Source organism: Colobus angolensis, unplaced genomic scaffold, assembly GCF_000951035.1.
Source record: "Colobus angolensis palliatus isolate OR3802 unplaced genomic scaffold, Cang.pa_1.0 Scaffold45, whole genome shotgun sequence".
NCBI classification, from domain to species: domain Eukaryota; kingdom Metazoa; phylum Chordata; class Mammalia; order Primates; family Cercopithecidae; genus Colobus; species Colobus angolensis.
The window spans coordinates 7,079,189-7,106,558 of NW_012117932.1; the positions used below are offsets into that span (position 1 = coordinate 7,079,189).

At 39.5% G+C, this 27,370-nt stretch overlaps 1 protein-coding gene across 2 annotated transcripts in view; it reads right to left on the reverse strand.

The window, feature by feature from the left end:
* EPB41L3 (erythrocyte membrane protein band 4.1-like 3) overlaps positions 1-27,370 on the reverse strand; it is a 184,018-nt gene that overhangs the window by 85,904 nt on the left and 70,744 nt on the right. For both annotated transcript variants that reach the window (XM_011957807.1, XM_011957808.1), the window contains exons 2-3: positions 10,840-11,033; positions 105-302 (exon numbers count right to left, since the gene is read on the reverse strand). In XM_011957807.1, coding sequence (XP_011813197.1) covers positions 105-302; positions 10,840-11,033 — 392 coding nt within the window. The remainder of the gene's footprint in view (positions 1-104; positions 303-10,839; positions 11,034-27,370) is intronic.

Here is a 27,370-nt window from a genome sequence, read left to right on the forward strand (position 1 = left end):
TTTCCCAGAGACCTAGAGAAATAAAGAGGCATCTTGTGTATTTAATACCAACATTCCCCAGCTCTCAATATCTAGGACAAAAAAGTCTTAAGACACACACTTACCTCTACATCACAGGTATATTCTGATCCATCTAGAAGTATCACTTTGCACTGCATGCTTTTAGGCTTTTTGGCAATCTTTAATGGAGACCGAGAGAGTTTACTGCTAGATGATTTCTGAGAAAGTTTATCGTCTTCTAATTGCTGATATTCGAGCTGTTTCGCAGCCCTGGCAGCAAACTCCTGTTCCTTGTCAGTGACCTGTGAAGAGCAAACAATCAACAGTTTTCATTGGAAGATGGGAAATAAATATTGCATTGCTCATGCAATAGCACAAAACTGCTTTCTATTTCATAGAGGAGAGATACTGAATTAGGATATTAGGAATAGATATAAATATACAGATATTTATAATATTTGCCTAAATACTGTTTGCCATTTAAATGTATCAATAAGGCCTTATTTCATTTTAACTCCAGGATTTACTTTAGAACCACTGAGTTTTAGCAAGTGCTATCAAGATTTCAATAAGCAAACAATGAATAATTGACTCTTGATTTTTTAAAAAGGATTGGGTAGTATAGGCCTCTAAAATATACTGTTTAGATTTCATCTTATATGTTCTATTTTTTTAATTCACCAGATCCTTGTATACTCCACAACTTGTTATATAACTGCCTCATCCCTACATATACTAGATACCTGATAAACTCTAAGGCTTGGAGAGCTTCAAGTATTAATCTTTTCAGTACTTTTACAACTGTTAAAATGTTTAATTTAGCTCTCAATCAATTCAATGAAGTCAGCAGAACTGAAATTCATCACAAAGTAATCCCCTATGTCTGCTTCCCTTCACTGTAATGAGCCAGTGTAAGAACATATCACATCTGTCCAATAGCTTTAATCTGCTTTCAAACCATAACAGACTAGTCCAGGCTAGATATAAAACTGCAGAGGACATCTTAAGTAACAGTAACATTCTCCCGTAAACCAATCTCTTTGGAAATGTGCACACAGATCTCCAACTATTCTCTCTGTACATCCATCTTCTACCTGTTAAATGGCCACCAATGGTAGTACTGCAAATTCAATCCTTAGGCCATGCCACCACTGTCACTAGTCTGCAAATATATGCTGACAGTCCAAAGGAAGATATGTACCAAAATTCTGTTTAGGGCTTTGAAATAAGCGTGGAATTTCCCCTCCCATGAACGTACTATCAGCCTGGTGCTACAAATTCATGGGCTCAAAAAGTAAAGACAGTATTGATGGTTTATCATCTTAACTTTTCTATTAGACTTTACATTTTTATAATACTAATATAAATACAAAGGTATTTGGGTATATTTATTTTAGGTTTTAGGTACAGATTTCTGCTTTATCTTCATTTTCTATCTTGTTTTCCATCCAAAAGATTGCTAATATACCCCTCTCCTCCACTTCTATCTTGCCCACGATTTCAAGGCAAAGTCTTGAGAACTCCTTAAGAACTGAAAGAGACCAAACTGCTGAGCTTATGAAAAGAAAGCAACAAAAAACTGAAGAACCAATTCTAAAGGCCAAAATAGTTGAGAAGGCAAGTTTTAGATAAAAAAAAAAAAAAAAGTAAACTAAAGAAAATCTGCTCTAGCAACCCAGCCCTACTTTTTTAACCACTGTCTTTCTATAGCAAAGCATTAAAATAGTAAGTGCAATAAAATCATAAAATTGTCATTAATTTTGGCCTTGAGGTAATTTACAGTTTGATTACTTTGGTATTGTATTATCAATAACAATAACACATTCGCTAAGTGCTTTATAACTTACACAAATTTTGCACATTTAAGTTTTATTTTTGTCTCTTCATAGGCAAAGGTCATTAGAAGCTATTAATACATTTTTATTTAAATTTTACCTGAAATCAACATTTTCTATGTAACAGGGAAGACAAAATTTCACTTTTCCTTTACTAAAATAAAAATATCTGTATGAGAATAAGCTTCTGGGTTACTTTAAATGTCAATTCCAGAAGCATCTTAAGGCATCAACATTCAAAGGATAGGCATCGTTTCTGGGAACACCGGAAACATGAACCCATGACTGAGGCCCTGACATATTTTTAAAAAAACTTTAAGAACTTAAAAACAGCAGACTAAGTACCTCAAATGAAATGTCAATCATAGTCATCTGATGTGTTCTAATTTTAAATATCGGATTTTAGCAAATCCTCAACCTCTTTTAATCCTCACAGTAGCTCTATGGTATGGGTGTTATTACCCTCATTTGCATATAAGGAAAGAGAGACATGGGGAGTCTAAGAAATTTTCTTGAGGCATAAATTCAATGGATTTGAATGAAATTCAAAATCCAGCCAAACCCATGTTCTAATCATCACTATGTACCAAAATCAGCTTCATTTTACCTCCAACAGTTACCTTCCTAGTCTGAATAAAAGAATTTTGTGGAAGAACCTCAGAAATTATCTTTTCTGAACTCCTCATTTTGCAGATGAAGCTGAGGGTTGGGGACTCGCATGAGTTCTCTGAAGATGGTAAAACAATGACTAGAAGAGACAAGACTCTAAGGTCTCTGCCTTTTGTAGCCAGTCATCTCTCCCTGTTAGTCTCATTTCTCTTGTTTTGTATCTGACTATAGAAGATAAAGAAAGTATATTTAATCATGTCTAGGTATAGATATTCATACTTTTCTATAATTATCTCCCATTTTCATGTTATTTCATTTCAGAGTAAAGAAGAAAGAATGAAGAAAAAGCAAACATTTACTTTAGTAATTTTAAATGTTTGAAGATTAAAAAACCAAAATAAACAAAAAGAAAGCCAAACACTGTCATCACCATTCCTCCACAAAAAGAAAAGGTAAAAGAAAACCATGATGGCTACAACAGTTCCTTAGGTTTGTCTACTAAGCTGGGACAGGATCTCCCTGCTCGCCATCACAAAGCATCTGAGATCATCAGACAGAGCAGCTATTTATAAAGTGAAAATAATTGTTATTATTAATACTGTTTAAAGCAGAACTTGCGACATTCATTTTAAAATGGTGGCACAGAAGCGAGCTGGTTTCCCCCCTCCCATTTCTCCAAAGAAAACCTAAAACAAATATATAGCACAAGATTTTCACCAGCAACAACCCAGAACTCAAACATGAGGACAAGACAGATCCTGAGGCCACGGAGAAATGGAAAAACTCCATGCAGATGGAAGAAGAATTGGACTTCCATAGTCATGATGCCCCTCCCCCGGATTCTGCCCGGCAATAAAAGTGCAGAAAATCTTCCCCCAACTCATGGAAAAGTGATACTGGAAAAGTGAGACTGAGGTGGTCAACCAGCTTTCCCACCTTCCTGGGATTCCCTGCAGGAGATCTATCCTTGCCTTAACCCATGGGAAGGAAGTGATGTGACTGCCTCAAGAGAGAAATATCCCCGAGCACACGCAGAGAAGAAGCTGGGAGATGGGACCACCCACCCTAGTCCTGGACACTCTGCTCTGTAACTTGGCCAAAGAAGACACCGAATCACAGCGGCTGTTCAGCAGCACCACGCTGGGGAAGGCACATTCCACAGATCCCTTGGGCACAAACTCCTAGTCAGCCATCTCACACTGCCAGGATAATCCCTTTGGGACCTCCCTCATTTAGGACAAGCAGCACTCCCATCGCTTACTAGAGCCAAGGCAAACCTGGGTTTAAAGGCCACCTAGGGCCAAAGAGGTGGCAGAGGTCTAGCGGTAAAAAATTTCTGAGCAAACATATCCAATAAAAAACAAAACAAGACAGACAGAGAAAACTGGAATTAAAACTTAATCCTTCCATACAAAAACATAGACACCCACCCACAAGAAACAACAGCAAACAGGAAACTATGACCTCCCCAAAAAGACAAGGGAAAAATGCAACCCTACAAGATGGCAATTTGTGAGCTAAGAATTCAAAATACCAATTTTAAGGAAACTCATGAGCTCAAGGTAAAAATGAAAAGCAATTCACAAATTTATCAGATATATTTGATGAAGAGATTGAAATACTTTTAAGAAATCAAACAGAAACCTCAGAACTGAGAAATACATTTGATAAACTGAAGAACTCATTAGAAGCTCTTAGCAGACTGAACAAAGCAGAGGAGAGATTCAGTGAGCTCAAAGACCAGCTATTTGAAAAGACACAGAGAAGAAAGAAAAAAGAACAAAAAGGAACAAAGACTGCATACAAGATACAGAAAATTACCTCAAAAGACCAAACCTAAGAATTATTGGTATTCAAGAGGCAGCTGAGCAAGAGCAAAGGGTAGAAAACATATTCAAAGAAATAATCACAGAAAACTTTCCAAAACTTGCAAAAGATATAAATATTCAAGTACAGGAGAGTCTGAGAATATCACACAGATTCAACCTAAATAAGAATACCACAAAGCAATAGACTCTCAAAGCTCAAGAACAAAGACAGAATCCTAAAAGCAGCAAGAGAAAAAGAAACAACATGTAAAGGAGCTCCAAATTGCCTGATAACAGAGTTCTCAACAGAAAACCCACACAGGCCAGGAAAGAGTTGAATGACATCTTTAAACTGCTCAAAGAAAAAAACTGCCATCTAAGAATACAGAATCCAGCAAAATTATCATTCAAATACAAAGGAGAGATCAAATCTTTCCCAAAAGAACAAAAGTAGAGAGAATTCACCACCACCAGACCCATCTTAAAAGAAATGCTAAAGAGAGTTCTTCAATCTGAAATAAAAAACCACTAATGTGCAAAAAATAAAAATAAAAAAAACTTTCAATGTATCAAACTCAGTGGTAAAATTAAAATCAAGTACATAGATAAACCCAGAATACTCTCTTACTGTACTTACTGTACCTGCAGTGTACAATGTACTACTACTACTACTACCACAATCATAACTCTAGTATGAAGCCCAAAAGACAACCTATCAAAAACAGTAATATCTACAGCAACCTGTGAAGAGACAGGCAATATTAAAATATGCAAATTAGGACAACTAAGTCAAAATGTAATGGGGATGGAGTTAAAAAGTGTAGAAGTGGTGTGTGTGTGTGTGTGCGCGCGCACGTACGCATGCACGTGTGTATGTGTGGTTTTTTTTGGTCTTTGTTTCTGTTTTTAAATTTGTGATCTAAGATAAGCTGTCATCTGTTTAAAATAACTTGCTATGTCTATAAGATGTTTTTGGTAAGCCTCATGGTAACCACAACACAAAAACCTATAATAGATCCACTAAAAATAAAAAGCAACATATTAAAACACACTACCAGAGAAAATCACTTAACCACAAAGGAAAATCAAGTAAAAAAAGAACAAGAGGAGTCTTAACCAGAAACAGGCAGCAAAACAGCTGTAATACGCCCTTATCAATAACACTGAATGTGTTATTGATATAACACTCAATTCTCCAATTAAAAGGCCTAAAGTAAGTAAATGAATATAAAAACAAGAACCAACTATGTTACCTTCAAGAAATTCACTTCACCCACATAGGCTGAAAGTAAAAAGGTGGAAAAAATATTCTATACAACTAGAAGCCAAAAAAAGAGCAGATGTAGCTATACTTATACTAAAGAGACTACAAATCTAAGACTAAAATGAGAAAAAGCAGGTCACTAACATAATGATAAAGGGGACAATTCAGCAAGAGGATACAACAATTGTAAATATCTACGCACCTAACACCAGAGTTCCCAAGTATATAAAACATTCCCAAATCTAAAGGGAGAAACAGACTGCAGTACAATAATGGTAGGGGACTTCAATACTCCACTCTCAGTAGTGGACAGAACATCCAGACAGAAAATCAACAAAGAAACAGTGGAGTTAAACCATGCACTAGATCTAACAGGCCTAACCAACATTTACACAACATTTCACCCAACTGCTGCAGAACACATTCTTTTCATCAGAATATGTTCAGAACAGACCATGTCTTAGGCTATAAAACAAGTCCAAACAAACTTAAAAAAAAAAAAAAAAGAAAAAAAATCATATCAAGTATCTTTCCTGACCACGACGGAGTAAAACTAGAAATCAATAACAGGAATCTCAGAAAATACACAAACATATGGAAATTAAACAGCATGCCCTGAATGACCAATAAGTCAATGAAGAAACTAAGAAGTAAATTAAAAGTTCCTGAAACACAAGTGAAAATGGAAATACAAGACAAAAAATCTGTGTGATGCAACAAAAGCAGTACTAAGAGGGAAGTGGAGAGCAATAAATGTCTATATCAAAAAGGTAAAAAGCCTTCAAATATGCACCTCAAGGAACTAGAAAAGCAGGAATGAAGCAAACCCAAAATTAAAAGAAAAAGAAACGATGATGATCAGAGTAGAAATAAATGAAATTGAGACCAAAAAAAAATACAGAAGATCAACAAAACAATGAGGTGGTTTTTTGAACAGATAAACAAAATCAACAAACCTTTAGCTAGACTAAGAAAAAGAGAGAAGATCCAAATAAATAGAATCAGACATGAAAAAGGAGACATAGCAACTCGGACCTAAGATATATGAAGACTCACTAGCGACTATTATGAACAACTATATGGCAACAGATTGGAAAACCCAGAAGAAATGGATAAATTTCTAGACACATACAACCCACCAAGAATGAAATATGAAGAAACAGAAAACCTCAACAAAATAGTCATGAGTAATGAGATCAAAGCTATAATAAAAAGTCTTCTATCAAAAAAAGTCCAGGACCTGAAGGCTTCACTTGAATTCTATCAAACATGTAAAGAAAACTAATACTGATCCTTCTCAAACTCCTCAAAAAAAAAAATTGAAGGGGAGGGAATACTTCCAAACTCATGCTACAAGGCCAATATTACTCTGATACCAAAAGCAGACTAAGAGACAACAAAAACAAAAACTACACGCCAATATCACTGATGAAGATTGATGCAAAAATCCTCAGTGAAAATACCAGCAAACTGAATTCAACAACACATTAAAAAGGGGACTGAAAAGATCGTTCACCATGATTAAATGTGATTCATCCTAGGGATGCAGATGGCTCAACATACACAAATCAATCTACACGATACATCACATTAACCGAATCAAGAATAAAAACCATGATTATTTCAATAGACTCCAAAAAGCATCTGATAAAATTCAACATGCCTTTATGATTAAAAATCCTCATCAAAATCAGTATAGAAGGAACATACCCCGAAATAATACACGCCATATATGAAAAACCCACATTAGCATTGTACTGAATTGTGAAAAACTGAAGGCCTTTCCTCTAAGGACCAGAACAAGTAAAGGATGCCCACTTTCAGTATTATACAACATAATACTGGAAGTCCTGGCTGGCGCAATTGGGCAAAAGAAAGAAATAAAGGGCATCCGAATTGAAAAGGAAGAAGTCAACTTAGCCTTGTTCACAGATGACATAATCTTATACCTAGAAAAACCTAGACTCCACCAAAAAACTGTGAAAACTGATAGATGAATTTAGTGAAATTGCAGAATTTATCAACATATAAAAATCAGCAGTGTTTAAACTTGCCAATGGTGAACTATCTGAAAAAGAAATCAAGAAGCAATCCTATTTACAACAGCTACAAAATATAAAATACCTAGGAAGCAATCTAACCAAAGAAGTGAAAGACTGATGTAAGGAAAACTATAAAACTCTGATGAAAAAAATTGAAGAGAATACAAAAAATGGAAGGATATTCCATGCTCATGAATTAGAAGACTTAATACTGTTAAAATGGCAATACTACCCAAAGCAATTTACAAATTCAATGGAATCCCCAACAAAATACCTATGACATTCTTCACAGAATTAGAAAAAATGTCCTCAAGTTTACATGGAACTACAAAAGACACCGAATAGCCAAAGTCATCCTGACTAAAAAGAACAAAGCTGGAGGCATCACACTACCTGACTTCAAAATTTACTACAAAGCTATAATAACCAAAACAGCATGGTACTGGCATAAAAATAGACACATAAACCAATGGAACAGAATAGAGGATCCAGATATAAATCCACATATACAGCCAACTCATCTTTGACAAAGGTGCCAAGAACATTCAATGGGGAACAGTCTTTTCAGTAAAGGGTGCAGGGAAAACTGGGTAACTATATGAGACCAATGAAATTAGACCCGTATTTCTCACCATCCACAGAAATCAAATCAAAATAGATTAAAAATGTAAGACCTATAACTATGAAACCACTAGAAGAAAACACTGGGGAAATGCTCCAGAAGATTGGTCTGAGCAAAGTTTTTTTTGTATAAGATCTCAAAAGCATAGGCAATAAAAACCAAAATAGACAAATGAGATTACATCCAGCCAAAAAAACTTCTGCACAGCAAAGGAAAAACTTAACAAAGCGCTTACAGGATAAGAGAAAAAATTTGCAAAGTGTCTACCTGACAAGGTATTATTAACCACAATATCTAAGGAACTCAAACAACTCAATAGCTAGAGAAAATGAGATTTAAAAATGGACAAAAGATCTGAACAGGTATTTCTCAAAAGACGACATACAAATGGCCAACAGGTATATGAAAAAAATGCTCAGTGTCACTAATTATCAAAGAAATGCAAATCAAGACTATCATCTCACCCCAGTTAAAACTGCATACGTCAAAGAGACAGGCAGTAATAGATGCTGGGAAGGATGTGGGGAAAGGAGAATCCTCATAAATGTAAATTAGTACAGCCACTGCGAAAAACAGCATGAAGGTTCCTCAAAAACTAAAAATAGAACTATCACATGATCCATCAATTCCATTACTGGATATACGTCTGAAAGAAAGGAAATCGATATATAGAAAACCCATCTGCACTCCAGTGTTTACTGCAGCACTATTCACAGCAGCTAAAATATGAAATCAACCTAAATGCCCATCAACAGGAGAATGAATTTTTTAGAAAGTGGTATATATACACAATGGAATATTATTCAGCCAGAAAAAAGGAATGAAATCTTGTCATCTGCACCCACACGGATGGAACTAGAGGCTGTTACGTTAAGTGAAATAAGCCAAGCACCAAAAGACAAATACTGCATCTTCTCACTCATATGTGGGGGCTAAAATGGGATCTCATGAAGATGGGGAGTAGAATGGTGATTATCTGAGGCTAGGAAGCATAGGGAGAAGAGTAGGGAGGAGGAGTGATGAAAGGAATTTTTAAAAAGTATAAATATATATAATATAAAAGAAGGTATATTTTATATAAAAATATAAATGTACTTATTATCATTAAACTGTACACTTAAAAAAGATGGTAAGTTTTATATGTATATTTTACCTCAAAAAAAAATTTTTTTTTTTGAGACAGAGTCTTGCTCTGTCGCCCAGTCTAGAGTGCAGTGGCGTAATGTCAGCTCACTGAAACCTCTATCTCCCAGGTTCAAGTGATTCGCGTGCCTCGGCCTCCCGAATAGCTGGGATTACAGACGTGCGCCACCACTCAGCTAATTTTTGTATTTTTAGTAGAGATAGGGTTTCACCATGTTGGTCAGGCTGTCCTAAACTCCCGACCTCAGGTGATCCGCCCTCCTCGGCCTCCCAAAAGTCCTGGGATTACAGGCGTGAGCCACTGTGCCCGGCCTCAAATTTTTAGTAAGTATAAAATGGAAAAAAAAAAAAGAGGCAAACCTGCAAATACTCTAGGTAAAGAAACAAAACAATCAGGTTGCAAATATATAATGTTGTGACTTCTAAAGATTTTCACTAATATGCTGATTACATCTCTTCTCTCAACATCTTAGAATTTCTAGTGTGAAACACTTCTGACATACAAGAGGCCAATCACTTGTGGGGACACCAGATTGCTTTACTACATACAAATTGGCACTCTAAAACATTTTGATTCCAGGTTTGAAGTTTTAAGGCAAAAGACATTTAAATATGGACTTATTCAAGGCCTGCAGGTAAACCATACTTTAAAGCTTTTAAAAGAAATGCATTATTCCTGACTATTCAAACATGTACAGGGAAAAGAGTTGAAAATATAGATGTGTATAGGGAGGGAAAGACCTACCTGAAGATCTGCTAAAAAACCATGGAATACTATGCAGCTACAAAAAAGGATGAGTTCATGTCCTTTGCAGGGACATGGATGGAAACCATCATTCTCAGCAAACTAACAAAGGAACAGAAAACCAAACACCGCATGTTCTCACTCATAAGTGGGAGTCGAACAATGAGAACACAAGGATATACGGAGGGGAATATCACACACTGGGGCCTGTTGGGGGCTGGGAGGCTAGGGGAGGGATAGCATTAGGAGAAATAGGTGACGGGTTGATGGGTGCAGCAAACCACCCATGGCACGTGTATACCTATGTAACACACCTGCACGTTTTGCACATGTATCCCAGAGCTTAAAGTATAATGATGATGATGATGATGATGATGATAAAAGCAGATCTGCAACATTAGGGTCAGGGCGATGCCTGGGGAAATGCAAACTCACTCTAGCCCTTAGGCTTGAAAGAAAAAACAACCACAAGCATAATTAAAGCTGTCAGTTTGGTGTCTATCTTTCCTCTAAATCCAGATAGGACCAATAATCTCCAGCCTGGACTTCAGTGAGTTTCAGTGTTTTAATTAAAAGGCGTTACCAGGCAAGGTTGTGGAATGTCATTCACTGAAAGCCTTAAAATAACATACATTTTCATCTGCCTGGGGCTAGAATGGGAACAACAGATGACCCCTCATAGCTGCCTCTAGGGCTAAGAGACCAAGGTTAAAGATGATCCTGGAGCAGCTCAGCAAACACGGAGTCATTAGTTTTCTGGCCTGGGCTCACCTCCCTCCGCACCGGGGTGCTGTGCGCTGCAGCAGAGGCGAACTGCTCCAGGACCTGCTGCTGCTCCTCGCTGGGCGGCTCCGGCACGGGCGCCCCCGCGCGCCCTTGCGCCCCCGCCGCCTCCTGGGGCTCGGCCTCCTGGTCCGGCTTGGATTCCGAGTCTGATCCAGATTCGGTCGTCATGGTTGATTGTTCTGCAAGCAGAAAAAAAGGGAAGATCAGATCACTCCGTGCAGCTACCTTCCCTCTGCAAGAAAACTAGGATGCTCACTGTGAACAGCTCAAGAGAACCACAAGGAGAAAGGGAGATGCTACCAAACCCTATCCTATTCCACACACCGGACAGATGACTTGTCAACTTCACCACTGAGATGGGTGCCTACCAGGAGCTCAAAACTAACATTTATCTAGGAAGAGAAGTTGATTTGTAATGATCACAGGCTTTATTCCTACTAGATTTTTGCCACAATAGATTGTGAAATGACATTAAAGAAATGTCATAATAATGAAGTATCTTACATTCAATTAAAAAAATTTGCTGTTAACCTGCATATATATTTCAATCGCTTGGAAGGATGATTCAATAATGGAAGCACACATTCTTTCTCATTTCCCTCCCCCTTCCTATCTCTACACAGGGGCCCTCCCAATCCCCCAAATCTACAGACACTTCAAGGAACAAATGCCTTTCCCATGTGCTTTCTCCTAATCCAGTTATCCCTCTTGGAGTTAGCAACCGAGGTACAACAGCAGCTTCTTCAGGGACTCGGGATCTGTTCCACCGGCCATAGCTGGAGGGGCACAGGCAGGATCACCTCTCCTTCGCTCCCAAGTTAATTCTCATCTTCTTCCTGGCTTCCCCCTATTTCCCTTGAGTATGGTAAGTTTATCTCATATCTCATAAGGAACTCAAACAACAGATCTTAATATATAATAATCTGCTGATACATCCTTTAAAAAGATCTTCTAAAATATGAACATCTTCCCAAAGATTGCAAGTCAAGATGTTTCAGGATTTCGTGCCTCGGTTTCCACACGTGCCAACAAATGAGGACACTGAACATGATAATACCTAAATAACTTATTTCTTGCTATGACATTTTTCTCTTACTAATAAGATATGCCACTATGTTTTTAAAGCAGATTTTTGCTCTAAGCAGCAAGAGAGCTGCTATTATGCCAAATAGATACCATGTCATTTTAAGCAACTTCTTATCTTAGGTACATGGAGTAAGTATCTCAAGTACAAATATCTCATTATTGTCATATAATTTCCCTTCCTAATTCTAATTTTATAGTAAAAATATAAGCAAAGGACTACTGTAGTGCTTTAAGCAAATTATATAATTGGTATAATATAGAATTGTGCAAAAATAAAACTAGTAACTTCTTAGTTCCTATCTTCACAACATATATATAAATATATTTAATAATTTGAAGAAAAAGGGAACATCACAAATACCAATCTAGGTTATAAACTAAATGCTATATCTGTGTTTTCTATTTAGGGTTACTTTCACAATCACCAGATATTCGTTCTGTTGAATAAAAGAGACATATCAATTTGGCATGTGCTTAGTTGCCCAAAGCGTATGTAAATATCAAGTCCAAATACAGAGAAAGGTAGCGATGCAAATAAAATGAACAGACTTCCTTTTTTCCTGTTATAATACATTTTAGATTTTCAAGCAAATCTTAAAAGTAAATATTATATTCTCTTTTGTATGCTTATCCTGGAAAATGGCCTATATAGAGAGAGAAAACAGTAGAGGAGGAGGAAAGGTTGTGGGGCGCTGCAGAATTTAGAGCCTCTGATCAAATTCCATCTTTTGGAAGGGAAAGGATTAGCTTTAATAGTCACTTCAACGCACCAAACACTTACTGAGTACCAAATATAAGCCAAGCACTGCTTGTGGTTTAGAAAAGAGATGCACCTGTTGTAACCACTACCCCCCATCTCAAGGAGCTCCTAGTCTGTGCTGGAAATATGCTCTCTGGAATTCATGTTCTCCATCTTCTTTTGGTAACTAAGCTTTTGGATTTAGCAGGTGCCCTTCACCCAGCTTGAGACTACAATGAGCTGTGGCTGTGGATTAAGACTGGACCAAGGAGACAACAGAAAAAAAAAATGCACTCAATGTTTAGGTCATCTTCAGAAAGACAAAGCCACTTGCCCTAGATTTCCCTTTCCCACTGGCTGGATATGCAGGTCTTAAACCCAATCCTGGACATGTCACATTCAGGGGAATGACAGAGCCACACGCTCCAGCATGGGTCTCTGGATGACCGCACGGACCACGACCCACCTACTCTGGACTGTGACGTGAGGCAGAAATCAACAACTTTAGCTTGCGTTCATTTGCTCAGGAAATTGCTCATTCTATTTCCTGAGCAAATGAATATCCCATGATTTTAGTGTTACCATCCTAGTCGGGAAACCATTTTGCATCTGCTTTTGTCTTAAATCCAGGACCATCTCCAAAGCAGAGAGCCAGCAGTACACAAGCCAAACAAAAATGTGAAATGGATAGAGCCCAATAACCACCTACCAACTATCTAAAGAACAAAATAATGTACCATTATCATCTATGACTATACCATATAATACCTTACCTGCTGTATATCACACAAATCACAGCAGCTCATACCTCCAAATAATCTACTATGCCCTTGTCACGTATTTCCTAGGTATATTAATTTTCCAGCACTAAAGGTATAATATAATAAATGCAAATCATTGCCGTTTTGGCCAATTTTAATAAAATAAAACTGTCAAGGCTACTGACAGATAAAGTAATAAAACTTTGAAATGAACAGCTTTTTAATGCTGGAATCTCACTAGAATCAATATCTAATTCCACATTTCTCAAAGGACATAAGCTCTTATGATTCCTACAAATAAACCAGTATAGATGGCCTAGATCAGCAAATTCTATTTCAAAACTTGTTTCCTCTTCCCTACCCATATACCAGTGTAAGCAAGCAATAATCTGATTTGTAATGGGAAACTATTATAAACATCTAAATACAATATGTCTGGCTGGGCGCAGTGGCTCACACCTGTAATCCCAGCACTTTGGGAGGCCCAGGCGGGCGGATCACTTGAGGTAAGGAGTTCAGGACCAGCCTGAACAACATGGTGAAACCCTGTCTCTACTAAAAATACAAAAATTAACCAGGCGTGGTAGTGCTTGCCTGTAATCCCAGCTACTTGGGAGACCGAGGCACAAGAATTTCTTGAACCTAGGAGGCAGAAGTTGCAGTGAGCCGAGATCGCATCACTGTGCTCCAGCCTGGGTGAAACAGAGAGACTCTATCTCAAAAAAATAAATACAAGACAATAAAATACATCTAACTTTAACTCGTTATTTTAGTAAGTTTATACTGTGCTCCTTCACTCTTAAACCCAAATGCCAAAACATTTCTTTAAACTAGATTTTCAAGATATTTACACTGCTTTGGTTCTTCTTTTTCTTATACTTATTCCTTGCTTTCTAGGATGGTGCTTGCCATTTAAAATCACAGCCTTCCCTTTCCAACTAACTAAAGACTATTGTTTTCCAAAGTTCCCGTCTCTTCTGATAGGTTCACTTCGCACCAAACTATCTGCCAATTATTTGGGTTACTGGAAGCAAATATCATCACTTGAAATCCCAAATAGAAAGTGATACAAAATGTATTTATGCTTAGTTTTTACTGAAACTGTCTTTTCTTGATACTAAATTTACCTTACAATTGTGTTTTGCTCAGGCTTTAAAGGTTTGGATTCCTAGAAACTCCAAATCCTAAAAGTTGGGGTAAGGACATTCATAAGTATGCTAGGCAGATGGCAAGAGGAGTCCTTAATTTTTTTTTAAAGAAACGCAAATCATACTTCAATATGCCTCTCTTAGGAATATATTTATTAAATGAACACCAAAAGAAAAGGTAATGAGCTTCAAAGGATGCCTGTGCAGGTGTGAATGAAATCATCTTCACAATCTCCAATCTAATTCACCTATAAAAATACGGCCATTGTCATGCATTTTGGGCTTTGATCCTTTTCAGCTCTAATTTTTTATTCCGCAGAAGTAAGAAAAAAAAGTCAGTTAATCCTCATCTTTTCCACTTTTAGAAGTGGCAGCTCTAAAATCTCCATCTCCTAACTAAATGACTGCTAAATTAGTTTCTGTATTCAAATTTACCTACCTCTCTTGCTGACATGAAAATTCAGTGGCATTTTATTAAAAGACACAAACTAAAGATTTAGTGAAGGAAAATGCTTAATACAAATTTCTGTCATTTATGTGCAAGACAGGATTCCTACAGAAAAACAAAGCACTTCATAAAAGAAAACCTCTTCATACCATTTACCTGTCTAACGAGGATATAGGACTCAAATGAACAAACTTTTTAACACCAACCTTTTTTTCTTTTATATTCCCAGTGTAAATTTATAGGAGAAGTGGGCCCTACTTAGCCTAAGTATTTGTGACTACTGAGTACTATCCACCAGTCTGCTAAAAACCATCAGTTGCTAGCAAGCTAGAAGACAGTAATATTCTTTGGCCCTTCTACTGAATTTTTTCTAATTGCATGAAAAAAAAAAATGCCCTAGTATCATCCATCCAAAAAGAAAATCCCCAAAAGAAACCAAACGACCAAATGGTCTCACATCCCACTCTCCTACTCCCTCTAGTAGGTCCCTACCTCTCTACTTTTCTGCGGTGCCAAGCTTCTGGAAGGAATTTTCTTCTCCTGCTGTCACCACATCCTCCCACTCACTCACCCTTCAGTGTATGCCTCATAATTCCAGTAACCTTGCTAAGGTGACCATGACCTCCCCACAAGCCAATTAATTCAAGGTGGCATCCCTTCTCATCTTTCAGTTCTCCAGGTTTGACACCCTCTTGGTTTCCTTCTATCTTTTCTGGCTACTCTTCCTTATTTCCACTTGTCTCTGCATATCCCATGTCTCATATTCTATTTCTAAATGTTGCAATTCTTTATGAATCCGTCTCACTCTTCAAATCCTCTTTCTTCGAGAGCTCATCCACTTCATTTCAAATATGATGACATTCCAAATTTTGTGACCTCTCGCTGAGCTTCAGATCCATAAATACAACTCTCCTTCTCACTTTTTTACCTGGCTATCTCAGAAGCACCTAAAACTGAACATTTTTCCATCCAAACCTTTGATCTCTGCACCACCCCCTGCCTGCTGCCAACCCCCCAATCTGCTTGACTCTTGTCCTCCCCATTGCAGCAGGTGGCCTCCATCTGTCCAGAGGCTCATGCTGGGATTGGGACAGCACTTCCCTCTCCATGCCTAACTCCAATCCACCTCACTCTTGGCAATTTCACCTCCTGAGTTGTGTTTAAAGAAACAGTAGAAGAGGCTGGGTGCAGTGGCTCATGCCTATAATCCCAACACTTTAGGAGGCCAAGTTGGGTGGATCCTCTGAGGTCAGGAGTTCGAGACCGGCCTGGCCAACATGGTGAAACCCCATCTCTACTAAAAATACAAAATTAGCCATGTATGTGGTGGGCACCTGTAATCCCACCTACTCGGGAGGCTGAGGCAGGAGAATCTCTTGAACCTGGGAGGCAGAGGTTGCAGTGAGCCAAGATTATGCCATTGCACTCTAGCCTGGGTGACAAGAGTGAAAACTCCATCCCCCCTCCAAAAAAAAAAAAAAGAGAGAGAGAAAGAGTAAAAGAAAGAATGGAAGAAGTTCTAGGCAGAGGATTCCGATCAAGCAAAAGCAGGGCATGGAGGATCGCATGCACTTACTTGTGTGAGGTTACATAGTCTGCTGTGGCAGGAAGGAAGGGGTGCGTGAGAGTGATGAGAGGTGAGGAGAAGGGACCGAGAGTGAGCCAGACACAGGCAGGTCCCGCAAGGCCGCCTGACGCTCGCTAAGGAGACGTCATCTCGTTACTCAGGGTTCATCTGGCAGCCATGGGAATCTCAGAAAGCATCAGCTGGGCTTCTCCATTGTTTCAGCTCAAAGCTAGGCCAAACTCTGAGACCACACAGGCCCTGAGGGGGCAGCGGGGACAAGTTACTCCTCAAAGTACAAAATGGTTAAATTCAGGACTGGTCATTATTATTAAATATCTTCAAAAAGTTGACAATAAAGGGTTGAGATGCGGGGACAATTCTGACGGTTTGTAAAAAACAAGCTTTTTGGCCATGCTAAGTTCAAATCTTGAAGGCCAATACACCAACTCCTGTGGAGCTGACTAACTTTTTAAGATTATGTAAGAGGCAGAAAGTCCGAATTTTTGTGAAGACATAATAATTCAAGAGTTAATTTCACAACAGTTACTATAAATCTACAAAGGATTACCAACATTCATCAATATGGAGACAAAGATTTCATAACAGCGCTGCGCAGTTACAAATCAGCGCTGGAAACTTGAAACAAAAACCAAATGAGACTATCATAAGGCCACAGGCCCCAGTCCCCTGCTTCAAGGAATGCACATTCAGACAGGTTACCTCAAGAAGCAAGCTAAGCACCATGCCCAGGGTGTGAGAACGCAGCCCAGAGAGGGGGCTTTAACCAAGTCTGTGGGGACAGAAAGATTTTTACAGGAAGAACCCTTGTCTGATTAAAAAAGAAATCACTAACTTTCAGTCTCAAGTTAAACAACTAGTTTTAAACTTTAGACACAAACATCACAGGCTACTTTGGAAAGATAGAAGGGCAATGAGGAATCAGTAAGAGTGCAGGGAGGTACCGTGACAGGGCAGGAAAAATGGGTTCTGGGCCCAACTCTGCCGTTTGCTCTGTGACCTCAACAGAATGTGGCTTCCCTTTCTGTTGTAAAATTCCAAAACGCTAGGATTCCTGAGAACCAAAGACACTGTTATATTCACAGCAAGAAATCTCAAGAAATGTTGCTAAGTGAAGACAGATACTACCTGATCCTACTGACAAGGCCCAGGGGCATAAAGCCCTGAAGGCAGGCAGCCGCCAGCACTCCAGCAAGCCGCCGACCTCTCCCACCACTGTGTGGCTCAGGCTGAGGCTTCATTAACCGTTTGAGTCTATTAAAGTTTTATTCAGTTCACTGAAGCAATACTTTACCCAGATAACCTGAAAAAGTTGAAAAAAATGCTTACTTAGTAGATTGGGAAAATCTAGTTTATCTGCAGTAAGCTTTTAGCTTTTAAGTTCAAAAATGTTTAGCTCTTCTATGCGTGAGCAGAAAAATCAACAAATATAGTTTAGAATATATATCTAGATATGGTGACTATGGAAGCATCCACCTTACCACTATATGTTCATATTTCCAAATCCAACTGGTACCAAATGCCAGCATATAAAATTGCCTATGCTTCTGAAATACCAAGAATCTTTGGTTCATCCCACATGTACCCAAATACCTTTTAATAAGCAAAGGAGGCAGCTGATGCCCCTACTCGAGGAAGGGGACCTGTGTTAGCAGAGAACTCTAATAGAGTTCAGTGACAGTATTAATAGGAGAGGCAGGGTTCCCCTGGGGGCAAAACTACTTGCAAATTAAGTCTATTGAGGGAGTGGCAGAAGAACCAATTCAAATTCTGTTCTAGGATCTCTGCACTGTGAACACTTTGTCAAACGCAAGGAAGTTCCCAGACTAGGATTCCTGAACTTCAGAGGTTCAGAAAAGAGGTTCAAACTCTGAGGATCTGAGAGTTTGTTTTGCTATTTTAAAGGAAAGTGTACATTCAGCAGTGACATGGCTGTATGTACTGACAAGGCTTTTTTGCTTTATGTTGGAAACTTATGAATTAACTTAGAAATACTGGCTATATCATTGCTTCATTCATTAATACATTCCTTTAACAAACATTTCCTGAACAGCTGTTCTGAGGCCTAGGGATACATCAAATAAAGATGAACAAAGATGTCTAGTGGAGACGACATTCTAATTGGAGGAAAACAAGAAATAAAAAGTGTCAGTTAGAGACAGACGTTATTAAATAACCCAATTAAAGGAAACAGCTGGCTGCTCTAGACTGGATGGTTAGGGAAGGCTTCTCCAAGAAGGAAACATTTAACCAGTGTTGAAATATCAGGAAGAATCTGCCCTATGCAGATACACACAGTGGCGATAAAGCCTGTGACACAGAAGATGACTGCCCAGGCTTGGGAAAGGAATGAAAAGAAGGCTAGGGTAGCTGGAATGCAGGGGGTGTGAGGAAGAGGGGTACAAGATAAGGCAGATGTGAGGAGGGGTCAGATCCCATGGGTTTACCGAGCTGGATTTTATTTTAAATGCAAAGGAACATTCTGAGGTGAAGAAATGATAGGGTCTTACAGATGCTTTTAAAAGGTCATTCTGGTTTCTGAGACCAGGTGCAAGGTAGGAACAGGGGACCCAGTGACTAGGCGATGGCAATAGTCCAGGTGAGGGAAAATGCCAGAGCAAGGCAGCAGGTGAGGGAAGGAAGGCAGGTGGTGCCTGTCCAGCACCCATCAGAAGCTCTGACCACAGCTTTGGTGAGAGACGAGAAATGCACCAAGCTGGTTAGGAAAAGGCTCCCACAAATGTTAGGTCTCTTAAAACACAGGGATCCCTAGTGGCAAAAATACTGTTTCCAATAGGCCCTAAGGCAGGGAGACTGCCAACAAACAAGCGTCAAGTTTTCACAATGATTCTTCTAGGCTGGATGCTCCATAACCTTTAATGTGGGAAATCATTGGTGAACCCGATATCATCAGCAATACTTCTAAAAATCATCCAGTTCAGGTGAAAAGTAATGCCTTATAACGGATATATTCCTGTGGTTTAAGTGACAGCTCCAGTCTTCCGAAAAAGCAAATTTAAAACAGATTAACATGAAGAAGTTTGGCCTCTTGAGTAGAGAATATGCTTCTAGACTTCGTCTGAGAACCCAACCAATGGATAAATGAAACCTGCACTTACACGTTTGTTTCGACATCATCTGGCAGAGAATTTTAGTCTCCATGACATTTTTACATGACTATCACGGATGCCATCATTGTCAGAAACTTGCTTTTAAAGTTTCTATGTGGTCTACACAAGAATTCTGTCAGTGCTATTAGTCTGCACATGAATCCTGCCTCGCCCTGGGCTGGACTTATAAAGCACCACCTCACTAAGCACAGGGCAGAGTTTCCCATGACATACACGTTTTCACTTGACAAGCATTTTCACACATTGTTCTAAACATGGCAGAAATACTTTAAAGAGTTGTTCCCAAGATACGAAACTGCTAAAAAAATTTTTTCCAGGAGTTAACACAAATATTTCAATTGAGCTTCCTGATAGCTGTGCTTAAAATAGTTCACCAGTGTTCCCTATCATTAAAATGGAGTTCAGATGGCCAGGCGCGGTGGCTCACGCCTGTAATCCCGGCACTTTGGGAGGCCCAGGTGGATGGATCACCTGAGGTAAGGAGTTCAAGACTAGCCTGGCCAACATGGTGAAACCCCGTCTCTACTAAAAATACAAATGTCACCCGGGTGCAGTCATGGACACCTCTAATCCCAGCTACTTGGGAGGCTGAGTAATGAGAATCGCTTGAACCCAGGAGGTGGAGGTTGCAGTGAGCCAAGAACGCGCCACTGTACTCCTGCCTGGGCGACAAGAGAAAGACTTCATCTCAAAACAAAAAAAAAAAAGAAAAAAAGAAATGGACTTCAGAACTGATGACATCATTTCCCTTAGCAAAGGCATCCCCACAACAGCATTTTTGAGGTTTTAAGCAAAAAAATCAAATCAAAATGGACATTTCAGAGCATCAATGATATACATAAGAACAAAAGTATTCAGCACTTATGGTAAACTGAATCCTGGAGTGAGTGAATAAACTAAATATAGCAACTATTTTCTCCATTTTCTGTTAACCATAAATCACCCTTCGTAAGGGAGAAACCGCCATTGAGCCCTCAATGTGCCAGGCATAATTTAAATACCGCATATTTGCTTCTTAAATAAACTTTAAACAAATCTGACGATATCCTTCCTGATGGTTCCCTAAAAGGAAAGTTGTGTGTCTAAAATGCACAGGATCTTCATGAGTTTGACAGAAATAATTCTCTGTAAGCCGTGTGTGATGGTGTGATTACTTTTTAGTTAAATGGGGATGACGCCTGAGAACATAAAGGAAGCTAGCTGGTCACTCGGAAGACACAGGTGGGGGTGTTAAACACCTCCCTCCTGCTCTCTGCATGCTCAGCTCACCTCAACAGGACAGGGGTTAAGCCAGGTTAGTGAACAACTTGTCTAAAGTCACAGGATAAGGTGCACAGCATCAAGAATTAAATCTGAGTTCTGCCTCCAATGACAGAGCTGTTTTTCCTACCCAAGTCATGTACATTGGTATGCTGTAAAACCTACTCCTCACCTCCTATTCCTCTTTCAGAAATGGGCAATCTATCAAAGGTATTGCTTTATGGGATCATCTGCAATTGCACGTTGCCAATAGGCCATCTTATCTTTTTACTTACTGTAAGTCAAATATTAGTCAATTCAAATTTTTAAAAAGTTATACTTTGTTTTGGCCGGGAGCGGTGGCTCACGCCTGTAATCCCAGCACTTTGGGAGGCCAAGGTGGGTGGATCACGAGGTCAGGAGATCAAGACCATCCTGGCTAACACAGTGAAACCCTGTCTGTACTTAAAAAGTACAAAAAAATTAGCCGGGCGTGGTGGCAGGCGCCTGTAGTCCCAGCTACTTGGGAGGCTGAGGTAGGAGAATGACGTGAACCCGGGAGGCGGAGCTTGCAGTGAGCCAAGATCGTGCCAGTGCACTCCAGCCTGGGTGACAGAGCGAGACTCCGTCTCAAAAAAAAAAAAATTACATTTTGTTTTAAAGACTATTTTTCCTTCTAAATACTTACTGTGTGTATATATATGGCATTACCACACCAGTGTCTTCCTTTGTTAAGAAACGTAAATCTAGTGTGAATCTGTAAGATTCTGTCATTCTGTCACAGGTTGACATTTATTCCCGGGGGGGGAAAAAAAAAACGCTCACTGTTGTTTCTAGAGAAAACATGAATGGCACTGAGTCTGCTTTTCGAGACCCAACAACTCATAACTTTCCACTATGGTGGCTTCAAGCTTTAAAACAGACTGAGCCCACATTGTAATCAGTTACAATTTTGAAGCTGTTATTAGTGGGAAACCTCAAAGTGATAAGAAGTCAGACAAGACATAAATGTCCAACCCTGTTGAAAATTTCCAAGCATTCCTTTGCTAAAATCAAAAGAGGAGAGAAAAGAAGGTAGCATATTTTCTCTATATTCTTCGCCAATTCTATTCAGAGAAGAAGTTATTAGCAAAAAGATATCTTTGGCACCTTAATTCAGGAGCATATTTTTCTACTACCCAACATCTGACTCTGCATCTGTGAGAAAGGAGGTGTGAACCACAGAGAGTGAATAAATTAAAACAGAGTCAGACTCTTTGTACAGTCATCCACCACCAAAGAAGAGCTCTCCAACTCCTTCTGAAACGGGTCTCTCTTTCACAGAGCCACTAATTTTAAAAATAGGGAAAAGGTTATGCCAAAAATTCCAACTTTATACCTTAGTGAGAGGGCAATACACCCTCTACTATCTGGGGATATTTGACGAAGAATCCACGGTTCAGGTTTTCTTTGTAGGTGCCAATACCACAGGGCAAAGGACAGAGAGAACAACAAAAATGGCTGTCTCAAAATGACCGTCTCAAAATGACCTGGGCACAAATAATCTGTGCTTCTAATTCCCTGTCTGTCCAGGAGAATTTTGCATACAAATAGACCCTAAACAAATAATGAATGAATGAACAGTCTGTGTTCCTGCATCTCATGAATGTAACAGTACAGTACAGTACTTATTTCTAGGAGCCCTGTAAATTCATACGAACAGCAGAACAAGGAGTTGCCCTGGACGTTTTCTGTAACTGCACACGTCTCAAGGCTTTTATCTCTGTGGTTAGTTCCTAATGGTAAGCTTCATGCAGGTCCCCAAAACTAGTCACTGTAAGCACGTGTGGTGAGAACGAGAAAGAAAACAAAAGAGGGGGAGTAGGACGTTCTGGGGACCCAGGAAGGCAAGCAGCCTATAAATATTTGTATCTTACCTTTGAAAGGAGTCCCAGGCGGTGAGTACTAAAGACTCACACCACATGAATAATGTTTGATCAAATCAATAAAGAAATAGGGGAAAAAAGCCACTTCTATCACTACAGAAAATAAAATACATAGAAAAATTCCAGGTGTTCTACTATTGTTTGTATTTAATACTTATAAAATCATACAAAGTAACCATTAGCAGCCTGGGGGTCATTAAATATTTAAATGAATGAATGACTGAATGTATCAGTTTCATTTAAGCTAAATGTGTCCTAAGTCACAAGTCTACAAATGATGTCTTGGGAAACGGGATCTAATTCAATCTGACCCCTGAAACCCCTTGGCTGTTTTATGGTATACTGTACTGAACAGAAATGCACACCAATTAATAGCTTTCAACTCTCCCTCATATAGAATATGCTAAATCTGATCAGTTACCCACTCCTTTCGATCTCAATGTTTTCTAGGCCATTTCTGTAGCCCAAAGCCAAATTAATGGAATTTGGTTTTCCCTACAGTTCTGTATCATTGACTTTGTTGCGCCACAATTAATTAAGCGTTCACAACAGAATTTATCACAATTCTTACAGAGGGAGGAAATGAAGGAGTCTTTTGGCATTCTTGGAGAGTCTGACAGACTGTTGGCTTTTTTTTTTCATCCTTCAATACAAATGTGAGGCCAAGTGTTAAATAATTCTGTTTTTACTGTAATGCATCCACTTTTATCTCTTCACCAGCAATGGATGGAGACTATAAAGAATGTTCTTTCAAAGGTCTCCCTGGCACACAAATGAGTCGCCTGAAAGCAGTGCCTCATCAAGTTCTCTGAAGGTGCTGATAAGAGGATTCCTTACTCCAGGGCTGTTCACTGTGGGCCTGTAGCACTGAAAGGGCTCCCATTTGTGCGTCAGATACTCTGTTATGGAAGCCATAAGAGACAGCTGGCTCAGCCGCCATCTTCCCTCCTGCCTCCTGCCTCTGAGGTGGCTCAGTAGATAAAAGGACCGCCCTGTGGTTGGGGCTGCCTTCTGATACGCTGACCATGGGAGGTGAACGTCCCACACAACGGTCAAAAACGACAGAACAGCTACAGGTGTGATGTTCCATTTTAAATTCTTTGTCTCCAATGGGCAACTAAGCCAAAAAATCGCTCTTTCAGTGTCTGAATCCACATATTTCCAGTTCAAAGGGGATTAACTCAGAAATAAATTTGAAAAAAATGAAAGGCTGAAATGCAGCTCCTCTTTTAAATTTTTTTATAGGTTCTTTGTGTCTCGGTATTTTTTTAAGGTTTAATCACAGCAAACCCTGCTTCACTTCGTATACTGATAATTTTTTTAATTACTGTAGTTTTCACAATGAAATTCATTTTAAATCCTTTAGCTCATCTATTTAAAATGAACACAAAGTAAATCTGTCTACGTGGAAGCTTTATATGTGGTAAGAAGCTACACTAATTCCTTATTTTAAACTCTTCTGTTCAGAGGGTTCCTCAAACATGCATGGAAAGGGGTGTTTGCTCCTCTAAAGTAGACTTTGGCAAAGAACTGGGTCCAGAAGAGGGGAAGCTGAAAAGGAGGGGTGCTGCTCGAAGCAAAACAGAGACTGAGAAGCGTGGACAACATTGGTCCCAACACATTTTCCCAGGGAGCTATGTCTGTTCTGGAAAGCGTCACAAGTTTGGGGCTAGATAAGAGCTTCCTGGGCCCCTACTTGAGTTTCGGACCTAAAGTAGGAAAAAGGAGGATACAGAGGAAGACAGATCAAACTATTCCCTGAGAGAGGAAGGTAGTTCTTTAGGAGGGAAAAGGTGAGCTACCATCAGAGGCCAGACAGCTGGAGAGGGTAGCACTAGCTACTGACCCTGGAGAGGCTGCAGATTAAGCCCACGGTTTTCAACATCCAGACCCACCAGGAAAAGAGAGACTTAAGTGATAAGTCAAAATGTCGAAGAGTGATCATCTCTGGAGGGTTGACTCACTTTTTTAGATTTTCTACAAAAGTACTATTTTTGTGATTAGGAGAAAACAAACCAAGAAAGTATCTCTTCTTAGAGATGAATGGTAGTCAAAGTTATATTTATTACTTTTTTAAATACTCTTTTTGCTAAGTGGCCATTCTACTGTTTTAACTTAGTTTTTTATAGAAAAAATAATTCTAATATAATTTAATAAATCTGAAACACACCTAAGTATTCATCCTACTTTAACGTAACTGGATGCCACTATTCAGCAAATGGAGCAAAACCTGTTAAGATTTAAGGTTTGCAGAGGATGAAACTCAGACCACTTGGAGCAAAAGCATCTGGAGCGCCCGAGAAAAAACACATTCTTAAGTTCAGGTGTACAGAATCTCCAGAGCACACACGCCTGGGTACCACTCCCACCAATTCAGACAGTGTCTCTGATGGAAGGCTCCAGGCACAGGTAATTTTTAAAAGCTACAGTAGAATTCTAACATGCAGCCTGGAATGAGAGTGGTAAGCTCTCATTATGTGCACTTTTAATAAGCACACAGGTGATTCTTCCACAAACTAAAGTTTGCCAACCACTGACCCATCTCCACCCCAAAGCTACTGAGTAACTGCATTTGAAGACAGAAATGACAAGTAGAAAACAAAAGACCATTGGCGCTAATCAAGGCTATCAATTTGTGCATATTTTGATTACTATGACAACGTGGTGCAGCAATCTTAACGCTTTTTTGCGTTTCATAGATGGATACATCATTTTGTTTTTCTGGTTTATTCGGAAGGTATATGCTGACTACATTCTTGAATTTTAAGATCTTAAATTTAGTAAGATGCAGTACTTATATCAAGCTGTATTTCACAATGGAGATATTTTTCCATCTCAGTCATGCTCAGTCTCTCCTGAGAAGAATATTAGGTAATCATATGTGGTAAGGATATTCTCCACATATATTAGTAACGATTATTGCTGGAAACATCTTATTTCCTCTTCTTTCCAAAGAAGTGCCTCCCTTTCATTGGAATAAGCTTGCCATTGAGGAGAATAGGAGAGAAAGAAAGAGAAGCCTGCACAGGAAAGGGGGAATAACAGAACTCTGCTAATGATAATTCCCAGCTACCTTCAGGTTCAGCCTTAGTGACAGCTCCAATCTGGACACCTATCCAGACCTGACCCAGGGCTTTCAATTCAACTCCTCAAAAACTTGCTGAACACTCAACCCCGAGTTGGGGACTTGGTCATCTAACAGATTTTTTTCTTAATTTCTTTTCCCCAGGTAACTTCTAGAACCTAAGAAATTTTATTTTAGAAAGCCCTCACGATCAAATCTCTTATTTACTCAATCCTGAATGCCAAGAAAATCTGTTCAATTATCTTCTCATAGTATCTTCACTGTATTCTTTTCACCCAGGCAGCCCTGTTGAGCTTTTCAGAGTCACACAGGAGCGGGACCGGCAGTGAGTCCAAAGAGATTTCAAGGGCCATTCACCAAATTCAGTCTATGATAGACTTTAGCACAACTAGGGACTAGGAACCCAGCGTTTTTACAGCTTGAGAAACACTGGTTGGAAAAAGAGTATAAAAGAGTAACCAAACAGGGCCGCAGATGAGCATCTGCTCTCTTGTTTTCTACTGGCATTCCTCTCCAGCTGGGTCCTGGCAGCTGTGGAATCGACAAGCTATTTCTTTCTAAGAAATGAAGTATTTTCAGTCGTCCCCCATCACTGACTTCTCCTCCATACAACAGTGGAGGCAACCACGGGTGTCCTCAGCTATTCCTGATTCCCAAGCCTCATCACAGGAGCTTCAACAGTCATGAATGACCCAATGAGCTGCAGTGCTCCAGGTGCTGCGTGAGCTTCTAAGTCTCCAATGCCCTTGAACGTGCTATGCTGCTTCTGTGTTTAGAAGTCCCCAGTCCACCCATTTCCCCAAGCACTCTTTCACCCTATACTTCAAAGCTCGCTCCAACACCACCTTTACTCAGAAGTCTTGCCCAAGTTCCCTCTGCCCCATAAAATGGTCTCCTCCATCCACTGCAAGCATATGTATCCCTATGACCACGCATCTGTCATTCTGCCACCAGACCTAAGAGTCTTAAGGACAAGGGCGGGATTTTCTTTTCTGTCGACTAAAAGTCTACATCAAACCTATGATGTCCAAAAGTGAACACCTGAAGTTCTCCCCAAATCAGGACATCCCTGAGTCTTCCAGAATAGTCAATCAATCCATCCTCCCAGAGTCTGAAGCCAAAGAAAATACAAATCAACAAAAACATCAAAAAGTAACTTTTTCTCATGCACCACGTGATCCTTCAGCAAATCCTGTGGCTCTACCTGCAGAATATCTCCAGAATGTGATCATCTCATCACCTCCGCACCTTTGCCTCTGCCCCTCCTCACCACACTTCCACCTAAACCCGTCTCCCACAGCTACATCTCCTCCTCTGCCCTCCACACCTTCAGCTCTTACCCTCCCCACCATACCTTCACCTCCACCCC